This window comes from Tachysurus vachellii, chromosome 7 (assembly GCF_030014155.1).
Source record: "Tachysurus vachellii isolate PV-2020 chromosome 7, HZAU_Pvac_v1, whole genome shotgun sequence".
In the NCBI taxonomy this organism is placed as follows: domain Eukaryota; kingdom Metazoa; phylum Chordata; class Actinopteri; order Siluriformes; family Bagridae; genus Tachysurus; species Tachysurus vachellii.
Genome location: NC_083466.1, coordinates 695,001 through 707,500, shown reverse-complemented (window position 1 = coordinate 707,500; position 12,500 = coordinate 695,001). Strand labels below are relative to the sequence as shown.

The window sequence follows — 12,500 nt, the reverse complement described above, 5'->3', positions numbered from 1 at the left end:
CTGAAGATTACGTGCTTGACTCCTACCTGGGATTTCTCGACAGAAGCGGTGTGCTTGTCACACATGGGGCTGATCTCCATGCCACGCTCTCTCTCTCTGTCACCCTGGTGGAAGAACTCGTCCATGATGCGGTCTGTCCATTGGCGGTAAATATCCAAAGGCTTGGTGGGGTTGCTGAGATCAGCGCAGTGAACCATATTGCGCAGGACCTGAGTGATGACATCACAAAGCTTAGTTAGTTAGCGTCGGACTCTTCAAGAACAACCCTTTGATGCACAAGTGGACTTCCGGGATTTCATGAGCTCTTACCTGTATCCTGTCCGTGTAGTTGTCCAGCAGCAACACGCCTGAACTTGTCACTTTCTTGGTCTCCACCATGGTCTTCAGATCAGCCAACAAGCTCATGTGTTTGGACATATCTGTTGCTAGCACCTAACAGAGGGAAACAGAACCAGGTTAGCTCAGAGATTCGACCAAAATAAATAAAAATGGTTAAAGACCAGAAGAAGGATTTTGTTGGACTCACCATGTCAATGACCATTCTCCGAAGGGTCTGCCGTTGCTTCTTGGACAGGTTCTGGAAGATGTCGCAGTTTTCGCCTTGTAAGAGCTTAAAGCCCACAGCCAAGTGATGGTTCTCGAGAACAGATTCGTCGTTGTACATGAGCGCCAGTTCTGAGTCTGCAAGTCGACAAAGGAGGCAGATTTATTTATAATAAATCCACAAAAGTTCTGCACAACATACTGACAACAAAGAGGAAGGAAATAAATAAATCAAAAGCACAACATCCAATGAAAGATAAAAGGACACATGCAAAGAAGACTAAAGGGCAATAAATAAGAGGACAGAAGGAAAATAAATCGCATAAACACAAAAACAGCCGAGTGCGTTTACTCCAAAGTCTTACTAGACACGGCTAAACGGCAGCGTAGATAAAATAGACACGACGTGCCAAACGTTTGGTCTCCATCTGGTCCTAGTTACTCCAACTGCACGCAAAGGGAGGAATGGAAGGGTAAAAGCACTCACTGGTATTAATCAGGAACTGGTTGGAGACCCCCGGGTGGTCCACGTCATGGATCGCTGCGGCAAAGATGGCTGCCAGAATCTCCAAGTCTGTGAAGACCGCCTGTCAAAGGAGAGGAAAAAAAAGAAGGTGGAAAGAGAATTAGTGAAACGGAATCAAAGTGCCGATCTGGTGATCCGGCTTCAGCTTGTTTATGTTCCAGTGAGAGAAAAACATGCAAATGAGAATGAAATCCAGACAAAATATGGTACGTTGTTTTGGGATTAGTTTTAAACTTCCAAGTCGTGTTTACAAACAGTTTGCCACGAGTCATCCACATGACGGAGCTTTCAGAGGAACAACGGATGATTCCTCACCTCTAGAGCAGGCGTGGACAGGAGGATGTGCGTAGACTGCGCGACGTCGGCAGCATGCAGGCTGTTGTGGTACGCCACGTCCGAGTGGTAGTGGTCCTCAAGGGTCATCATGTAGGTCACAAACGTGTCCATTGGAATCTTAAAGGTTTTCATCAAATCTCTTTCCTGCAGGTAATAAAACACAGTTTAGTTCAGGCTCAAACCTCAGATGATTCCTTTGGACTCCCTAAAGGATCCTGCAAGGCTTTTGTACTGACCTGGAAGATGGCGTACATGACGCAGGTGAGCGGACGTTGATGGGAGTGATCGGCAATCCTGAAGATGTTCAACCCCCACTTGTTGATATTCTCCAAATCCTGGAGAAGACCAGAAGAGAGTTTGTTAAAGCGATTATTTCATGTCTAGTAGACATGGCTTTAGATCTAGGACACAAGCATGCATCAGTGCATCAGTGATACGTGGTGAATTCTTTCATCTTTACCTTTGCAAGCAGGTCTTCAAGGTCAGTCTTGACTCCAAATCGGGCCACGGTGCAGCTGCTGGAGATGACCGGTCCATGTGTGACCTTCTTCATGCCACTGATTTGAGTCATGAGAGGCTGCTGTTGCTGTTTCCTCTTCCGCTCTCGAGACTTGGAAGGAGGCGACAGGATCTCCAGCTCATTCTGTTTGTCTGCGAGGGAGAGGTTTCGATCTGTCAGTTATGCTAATGCCCCCTCGCACAGCACAGTCAATTCATTACTGTTTACAACCTTTTATCTGGCGTTTACTACTGTTCATTTACTCTCCCTCAGTCAGGGGGGGATTCCCGAACATGAGCTGTGTGTGTGTGTGTGTGTGTGTGTGTGTGTGTGTGTGTCCATAACTGTTGTACTTCAAGGTCTCTGTGTCATTTCATAACCTTGTTGAGTTGCATTATGTAAGTAAACATTGTTGTTACAAGTAAAAGCCTGCGTTCTCTCTGAACCGTCGTTACACAAGCCTGACGCAGATCCTGAAGAAATGTAGGGAATTACGTTCCTCAGAGGAACTTCATGGAACTGTTTCCTGCCTGCTGTGCTTTTACAGGTAGCATAATTTATGTGTTATTGTCTCCTTCATTTCCCCGAATCCTGATAGCGCTGACTTCCTGCTACTGTCATGGATTTACACAGCTTATTATTTATCTCTCTTTGTCTCCACCAGCATGAGAAACTCTCTTGGAATGAAGTCAAATGCTCGCCTGTCTTTCTTCGCAGAGCCGTGGGCCAAAAAAAAAAAAACTACGGCGTTGTTGGTTTGAAAGCAGCGGTAAACCGTGAGGTGGCCTGACTGCTGCTACATGTGCTTCTCCTCATGCTTTCTCATCATCAGTAAAAACATTTACAGTCTTGGTTCACAGCTACATGACGCCAACACGGGCCATTAATCCCTTTATGTAACTGAACAAATACTTTTTTTTTAAAGGAAATGAAAGTTCAGTCTCACCTAAGAACGTGTTGGAGATGAACTCGGACACCTGGTTCCCAGAGCGACTCATTTCCGACAGGTGTGTGAGCTCACGGTTCAACATCCTCTTGAACTGCAAATCATGAAAGGATGAACGTTAGGAAAGATCCCGAAGTCACTAAGAAGCCAAATCACATGCGGCATCTTTACACCCCGACACACACCTCAGTGTGACCCCAGGAAGCCGAGAGCATGTAGGTGTTCTCAGGCATGCTTAGAGCTTTTAGCGATAATGCTCACGATGCACCGGACACGACATACAGCCCGAGCGCATTAGTCCACTAACCCCCAATAAAAGTTTCTTCTTTTTATTTTCCGACTCTGAACTACACCCCCACCCCCCACCCCCTTTTACCCATCTGCCCTTCAACCTTCTCCTGCAGTGTTTGCGTGAGAGAGTAAATCCCACTGCTCATGCACAAAAACAGCTGGACCGCAAGCCGGCTGCTGCACTTTTACTGAACCTCCGTATAACAAAGCACAACTTAGTGCTCTTTTCTCTGCAGAAGAAGATTACACAACAGCTTTTGCACAACAGTTCGTGCACAACAGTTCGTGCACAACAGCTCGTGCACAACAGCTCGTGCAAAATGTATTTGCATTTAAAAAAAATACAAACAAACAAACAAATTGCATTATTAACAATTAACCAACGGTGCATCAATGTTGTACGAGCGTTGTTTAAGTTTGTGATGTTATATTGTGAGCTTTCTGATTTTTCTGAGAAAAAAATTATCAATTTAGGACAAACACACACACACACACACACACACACACACACACACACGATAAAATCATCCTTCCTTTGTCTGACACCACAGGAGGTAGATTATCTTATTCATGAGGCCAGTAATTCTGACCCTACAATGTCTCAGACAGTGTGTCTCATTATGAAACACACACAGACACACACACACACACACACACACACACACATTTCTAGACTACAGCAAATGTAGAAGTACTAAAGCGTACATTATTATGAGCTGCTGAAAGTCGTGCGTTTGGAGGTATTTTGTAAATCACACAGTAAACACAGTTAAAACACACAACACATACACATGCAGAACTGTAAGAAAGTGAGCTCTGATCATATGTGATCCGAACCGCTTCCTCACCTCAGCCCAGCCTTTTGTCACAGCAAACTTTCTCTCACACACTCACACACACACTCACACACACACACACCCTTCCTCACCTCAGCCCAGCCTTTTGTCACACCAAACTTTCTCGCTTTCTCAGAGCAGCATAGTCCCATAGTGGCATGCACGCTGCCTTTCGCTCCACACTCGTTCACTTTGACACACGCCAGGAAGTATGTGAGACAAAGACCTGGCTGATTCACCTCACTCCGTCTAGACCCGCCTCCTGCCTCAGGCCCCTCCCCTCGCTCCCCACTCCTCCCCTCCCTCGCTCTTCCTCTTCGTGGCCTCAGGTACACACACGCTGGCTGTCAGACTGAAACTCACTTCCTGATTACAGCCCCTTCAGTGCCCTCCAGTAAACTGACACCATTTTACTTTTTACTTTACTCCTCTGTCAGGGTGGAGCTGTGAGCATCGGCAGACGTGAGGATTGAGCGTTTAACCTGGAGGTGTGTGTGTGTGTGTGTGTGTGTGTGTGTGTGTTTAGTCTCGTCCCTGCACCAAGCTCTGCATCTGACTTCTGATTTCTTATCAGTGTAAATACAGGAACCGGGTCATCTACGGGAAAACTGCCTCCTCTGGCCTAGTTAGGGCCACACACACTCACACACACACACTCACACACACACACACACACACACACACACACACACACACACACACTCACACACACTCACACACACTCACACACACACTCACACACACACTCACACACACTCAAACACACACTCACACACACACTCACACACACACACACACACTCACACACACACACACACTCACTCACACACACACACACACACACTCACACACACACTCACTCACACACACACACACACACACACACACACACTCACACACACTCACACACACACTCACACACACACACACACACACTCACACACACACACTCACACACACACACTCTCACACACACTTACACACACACACACACTCACACACACACACACTCACACACACACTCACACACACACACACACACACACACACACCACATCTGTGTGATGGAAGGTCATATACAGTGTTATGTCTGTGTAAAGCAGTGGACCACATGGTGGTGAGTTCAGCTGCTCTGCTCAGAAACATCATCATCTGTACTGAAATACTGAAATTTACTCCATTTAAATATTAAATATTATACTCAAGACTCATTAACTCCAGAATTATGAGTGAAAGTAAAAAAGGGACAAAAATAATGTCTCTTTTCACATTTATGAGTAAAGCTGTCAGAAAGCTGGCAGCAAATCATACAGAATTAATAACAGCTTTATTTATTTATTTATTTATTTATTTATAATTAGTAGGACTTTATAAAGGGAACTTGTGAGAAGGCATCACGTACGAGCAGAACAGACCTGCATGTTAATGTCTTTCTCTGTACAAACATTAGTAAGAAAAAGACTCGAATTACACCACAACTACACCGTAACTACAACATAACTACAGAGTAATTACACAGCAACTACACCACATCTACACCGTAACTACACCACAACTACACTGTAACTACAGAGTAATTACACAGTAACTACACCACAACTACATAGTATCTACACAGTGACTACACAGTAACTACACAGCCACAACACCGTGACCACACTATAACTACACTATAACTACACTATAACTACACTATAACTACACAGTAACGTTTGTGCCCACAATGACATTTAACAGAAGAAATTGGACGTCTACTTTACATTTGAATGAAAGCTGAGTATAATGAGAGCATTGTTACACTTCCTGCATTCCTTCCTACTTCCTGTATTACATCCACATCTACACATCTTTTTTAATTTGTTTGCCAATCATTAGCCAATCAGATCTCAAGACTGCCTGTTGCTAACGCCCATGATCGAAGCAGGTCGGATCGACACGTCAGCATTTTCTCACCTAGTTAAACTACTAATAAAGATTTTAAAGAGCATTTAAATAATTTGTTTTAAAAAAAAGATGTTTAAATCTTAACGCGAGGTGTTTTAGTTACTACAAATGTTTACAAACACAACATACACAATAAACAATAGAAATTGTAACATTTTATCATATTCATTTTACCCTGAGGGTGTACAAACTTTTGCACAGTGCGAGTTGAACTGGTGTAACTGGTTAATACCTGCTGGGAATTACCCATGTTAGCTTACAAGTTAATTGTCGGATTTTGTGGGTGTAATCGAGCGGGAAATTGCTAAACTAAAAAGGGGTGGGGCTTGTGGAAAAAACGTGATTAGCTAATCACAATTTCTTTAATTACAAGCAGTTAGATCATCTCAGATTAGCATTAGCTCTTAAACAAGCTAGTCATGCTAACATGATTTATAGCTGTTGTTACTTCTGTTCTACTTTTTTTTTTCTGTTAATAAACTTAAAGGACCGGCCACTTTTACAGGAAGAGGTTTGATTGACATGGTGTCAGATTATTCAGTCTAGTGTTTGTTTATTATATCACGTCACCTTCTGGCTGGTTGCATATTTGCACGAACGCATATTTGTTTTGTATTAAATCGCATTTATTACGCAACAATTTAACACAAAAACAACAGTGTGTGTGTGTGTTTGTGTATGTGTGTGTATGTATGTGTGTGTTTGTGTATGTGTGTGTGTGTGTATATGTGTGTGTGTGTATATGTGTGTGTATGTGTGTGTGTGTGTGTGTGTGTGTGTGTGTGGGCATGAATCTGCAGTTTTTGCCCTGGAACAGTCAAAAATCTTACAGTGAACAAACATAACCCTGATATCAGCTATTAAACACACACACACACACACACACACACACACACACATACTTTAACACGATCCACTCAGTTCCTCTGGCGAACACCACAGAGTTGTTGAGTTCTGGACACTGATTGCTCAGAAGGTGTTGATTAATTCTCTCTAGCAGCAGCTCTGACTGTACAGCAGGTTTATATTAATGCCTTTGCTCTTATAAGTTAGTGTTTCCATAGCAACTGCCCATTCACAGAGAGCGTTTATTGAACTTTGTACCACACTAATAGTATATTTCAACTTATTTTTCCCACAATTCCTTGCAGGAACAAGGATGTAGATAGTGCTTAGACCTCTCTGTGCTCTTAGAGCAATTAAAACAATTCCCCAGAATTCCCCATCAACGTCACTAAGCGTAGTACCGTCATGCTGCTAGTGTGTGTGTGTGTGTGTGTGTTCACCTTGTTGGAGGCCATGTCGCTGACAGAGCGGTGTGTCTGGATGGTCTCTAACTGGTCCAGGCACCAGTCCAACTCCTCCATGGTCTCCAGGGCCAGCTTCTGATACGACTCATCTGGGGGAGACAGAGAGAGAAAGAGAGAGACATGGATTCAGAAATCAATCTTCTTATGAATCATGTTCACCCTGCTCTCCACATGTCCTTTAGAGCCAGTCCTTTTTTCAGGAACAGACATTACACGATACCACCACCCCCATGCTTCACAGGTGAGGTGGTCACTTTCACAGTGTGTTTGTGTGTGTGTGTGTGTGTGTGTGGAGACTTCTTTCCTTCATCCACACATCTTTAGGAGTTGTGGAGTGAAGATGCAGAGACAGATGAGAAGACAGATTCCAGTCTGTAGGCATCTCAACTCCGTAACTTGTTCTGAGCTGACACACTTTACTGTACGTGTGATGAGACTGTAATCAAAATCCAAGCTCTGTGTTTTTTATTTTTAGAAGTAAACTTAACTCCTCGTCCGGTCGCCTCCAGGAGCAGCAGGTCTGCGGCCAAAGCAAACGAAACCCACTTCCTTTGTTTGAAGCCCAGACGCAGTGAGATTACTAACACACTGCTGCTGCATTCAGGAGAAACTGGTACTGAACATCACTCACTGACACAACAATAACCGAGCAAAGTAAAGTCACATCACCGGTTCTCCATGACCTCATAGTACACTGATGGGTCACTCGGATCCTTCACACACACACATATTTAACACACACACACTTAACACACACTTCTTATACTCACAAACCTAACACAAACACACACACAGCTACTGTAACACACACAAACATGCACAAACGCACGCACACATACAGTATACACACACACAAACACACATTTAACACACACACACCTAACAAACACTTCTTATACTCACACACCTAACACAAACACACACACACAAACACACATTTAACACACACACACTTAACACACACTTCTTATACTCACAAACCTAACACAAACACACACACAGCTAACACACACAAACATGCACAAACGCATGCACACACATATACACACACATTTAACACACACACTTAACACACACTTCTTATACTCACACACCTAACACAAACACACACAAACACATTTAACACACACACACCTAACAAACACTTCTTATACTCACACACCTAACACAAACACACACACACATTTAACACACACACACCTAACACACACTTCTTATACTCACACACCTAACACAAACACACACACAGCTAACACACACAAACATGCACAAACGCACGCACACATATAGTACACACACACAAACACACATTTAACACACACACACCTAACAAACACTTCTTATACTCACACACCTAACACAAACACACACACAGCTAACACACACAAACACGCACAAACGCACGCACACATACAGTATACACACACACAAACACACATTTAACACACACACCTAACAAACACTTATTATACTCACACACCTAACACAAACACACACAAACACATTTAACACACACACTTAACACACACTTCTTATACTCACAAACCTAACACAAACACACACACAGCTAACACACACAAACATGCACAAACGCATGCACACACATATACACACACATTTAACACACACACACTTAACACACACTTCTTATACTCACACACCTAACACAAACACACACACAAACACATTTAACACACACACACACACCTAACAAACACTTCTTATACTCACACACCTAACACAAACACACACACACACACACACACATTTAACACACACACACACCTAACACACACTTCTTATACTCACGCACCTAACACAAACACACACACAGCTAACACACACAAACATGCACAAACGCACTTGCACACACACACACACACACACATACACACCAAGGCCATTGGTATTGTGTCTATTTGAAACAATACAAATCCACCTGCTCCTTTGTCTGAGTTTTTCATTTTAAGGACCAAGACGTCTTTGCAGGATAAAGATGCATCTGATCGTACGTTTAACATGAAGGTTACAATCAGAATCGCGGTGCAGGACGTGAGCAGAAACATCAAAGGCGCCACCCCTCAGTGTGACTGCAGACTGGACGTTAATGACGTGTCACATGATCACAGCGTTTACACTGCAGTCTCCAGATGTGCAGATCAGAGAGGAACTATAAAGTGGAGGAGAGGGAAGGTTTCCATTAAACACACTGACGTCTGTGAGCTTCATACACTCAGCAGTACAGAGCACGAAGAACGCGCCACATGTGCAGCTCGTTAAAGCTGTGTGTGTGTGTGTGTGTGGATCTGAAGCCTGGCGTGAGTACACACGAATACCACCGTCAACATGTCACCACTGTGGGAGTGTTAGCGTGGGGTAAAGTCCAGCTGCAGCGTCACTCAGAACAAACGTGTAATAAATAAGAGTGGAAATGAGCAACATGAGAGATGTTTTAGGATTAGAGATGGTATCACTGTCCAACATAGTGGAGCTGACCGCTGCACCGTCCTCACAATCCTCTGGACCTGATGTTTTAATGGAACTTCATGACTTATGCTGTCGCAGGAACGTCCTAGAGCTCCGGGGTCAGCCGCTCACTGGGCATGCTCAGTGTAACGTCATCGTCTCCGTGTTTCATTGTGGACTTTTAGAGAAAACTCACAGTGACCCAAACACAATGCACCTTTTTCTAAATGTCTCTCGAGTTAGCATGATCTTGTCACATTAGCATCATTCATTCATTCATTCATCTTCTACGAACTACCTCGGGTCACGGGGAGCCTGTGCCTATCTCAGGTGTCATCGGGCATCAAGGCAGGATACACCCTGGACGGAGTGCCAACCCATCACAGGACACACACACACTCTCATTCACACACACAATCACACACTACGGACAATTTTCCAGAGATGCCAATCAACCTACCATGCATGTCTTTGGACCGGGGGAGGAAACCGGAGTACCCGGAGGAAACCCCCGAGGCACGGGGAGAACATGCAAACTCCACACACACAAGGCGGAGGCGGGAATTGAACCCCCAACCCTGGAGGTGTGAGGCGAACGTGCTAACCACTAAGCCACCGTGCCCCCACATTAGCATCAGTTATCCATCAACGTCGCGGTCCGACGTCGCTTCAGTTCGCCGCTCACAGGAAGGAGCTTAAAAGGAAGGGGCGTTTGGTGTGTCCGGTGATGTCGCCAGTACAGTTAGCAAATGTGTTATTTTATTTGTGTCAAAACAAAACAAAAAGCAAGCAACAAACTCCAATCGCACAACAGTGTCAGACAGAGCGCTTAAAAAAAGCTTGTAAAAGTGATCTGCATTTGTGATGCTGATGTATCGAATCAAAATCTGGAACTAACGAGATGTTTCCTGATGTCGCCGCCTGCAGCACTTCTCTGACGCACTTCAGAGCTCCACACCGGTGTTTTCACGTCAACGTCTAGGGGCTTGTCCGGATCCACACAAGCACACAGTGAGGAGTTTCCCAGCATCCTCTCTGAGCCACATAACCAGCTCTGTGACACCCCACCCCACCCCCTGTCTGGCCTCACACTACTCTTCTGTCCGCTCGCTCGACTGATATACGTGCCAAGTTTTTTATAACCCTGTTCCTAAAGGCAGTAAAGAAGCTGGAGCTGAAGCTGACCGTGAGTCACGGAGCTTGAAACACACCAGCGCTGTTTGATCCTCACTGCCAGTCGCGTGCCATGTTAGAGCGGCTGCATGCCAGTGGATACCATTGAAGCGTCTCCTCAAAACAGCGTGACCCTCTGATGAGGCCGCGAGGAGACGGGAACCAGCGCTGTGGCCAGGGAGCAGGAAATCACTGCGTAATCTCAACAAGCATACGAATGGTTATACGAGTGATTCTGTGCCACGTCCTCGTGGGTTCAGACAGCAGCAGATTCACCGTTTAAGAGCAAACACATAAATAAATAAACCCAGGTCAGGAGAGTGAAAAGATTTACAGAGTAAAAACAAGACGAAAGACTGATTCTGATTCATTCTGTTTCTCACCACAGCCAATGAAGTGTAGTCTAGTCACATCTCCGCCCTGTGATTGGTTCACTTCTCTTCTGAGTTCTCTGTTAGTTCGTCTGGTTAAATCCTGCTGCAGCTTCTACCTCATTGCGAAGTCTTGCCAATGTTTTTTTGGGCTAGATTTCTCTGTTTTGCGTTTCCTATTCACTAGTTCTTGACTTAATACTAATAGATTTGCAATACAATTCCATTTGTTTTAATTTCCTGTGTAATGCTAACCGTTCTCTGTTAGCTTTCACTCATGATTAGCAACTCTAGCATTTAGTTGTAGTCCCACGGAACAGTCCGGGTGTATCCTGCATCCTGATCTGCAATGCTTTACTGCCGACGTGTGTCATGCTAACCACCTCTGCTGGTGTCGGGGGGATTAACGTTATGCTAACTGGCTGTTTCATGCCATGCAGCACTTGAGGCTTAGCGTCTCATCATTCAAATGCTAACAATCCTGTCAGCTTTTGTTTGTTTAAAGTTAGTGTTGTGAAATGTCAACTTCTCATTGTTCACACAAACCCTGTTCACTGTGTGTGTGTGTTTGTGTGAGGCTCAGTCTGAAGTTCAGATGAGTGTTTGGTTGGTCTGAGGCGTCTTGGTCTCTGAGTCTTCGCTTCACGCTGTAGCTGTGATGTAGGTGAAAGGTCACATATTCCCAACATCACAGCATTGGTCTCAGGTGAAGTGGAGGACGTTCAGTGATCCGGCAACGATTCAGCAGCACAACCTCAGATACTTTACGTGTGGAAAAACGCCCAGGGCACACGGTCACTCACTCACACACACACACACACACACACACACTCACACACTCATCTAATGCTAACTAGCCCCCTGCCTTCTGCTAGTTTTCTTTCATGATGATCATCAATAACATTGCGCTGTGTATTTTGTTGAAGTTCCTAAGTTGCAATTCTATATTTTTCCTCCTTTGCATAGTACTAGTTAGTCTGGACTAGTTGTCAGGTGTCACAGCTAACTACTGACTGTCTTGCTTGGGCTCTTACGCATCACAGTTCTTATGCTAATTGACCTAAATGTCTGTTTCTCTTTAGTGCATTTTTAACACTAGCACAAACTGCTCACTGCTTAATCTCTGAACACTGGATTACTCTGTCCGTGTGTGTGTGTGTGTGTGTGTGTGTGTGTTTTATTTAAGTATAAAGGACAGATACACTATGTGTGAAATATCTCTATTGTATAAGTCACATATTACTGGAAGGTAAACACAC

At 44.3% G+C, this 12,500-nt stretch overlaps 1 protein-coding gene across 3 annotated transcripts in view; it reads right to left on the bottom strand.

Annotated features, from left to right (window-relative positions):
* The window catches only part of pde4bb (phosphodiesterase 4B, cAMP-specific b), a 30,839-nt gene that overhangs the window by 1,747 nt on the left and 16,592 nt on the right, over positions 1-12,500 (bottom strand). The window contains exons 7-15 of one of the 3 annotated variants that reach the window (XM_060873695.1): positions 7,208-7,320; positions 2,851-2,944; positions 1,866-2,056; positions 1,642-1,740; positions 1,385-1,549; positions 1,031-1,130; positions 527-681; positions 310-432; positions 27-209 (exon numbers count right to left, since the gene is read on the bottom strand). In XM_060873695.1, the coding sequence (XP_060729678.1) occupies positions 27-209; positions 310-432; positions 527-681; positions 1,031-1,130; positions 1,385-1,549; positions 1,642-1,740; positions 1,866-2,056; positions 2,851-2,944; positions 7,208-7,320 (1,223 nt within the window). Of the gene's footprint in view, positions 1-26; positions 210-309; positions 433-526; positions 682-1,030; positions 1,131-1,384; positions 1,550-1,641; positions 1,741-1,865; positions 2,057-2,850; positions 2,945-3,989; positions 4,018-4,069; positions 4,228-7,207; positions 7,321-12,500 lie in introns of those variants that run through there. The other 2 variants (XM_060873693.1, XM_060873694.1) reach the window with 2 other exon arrangements.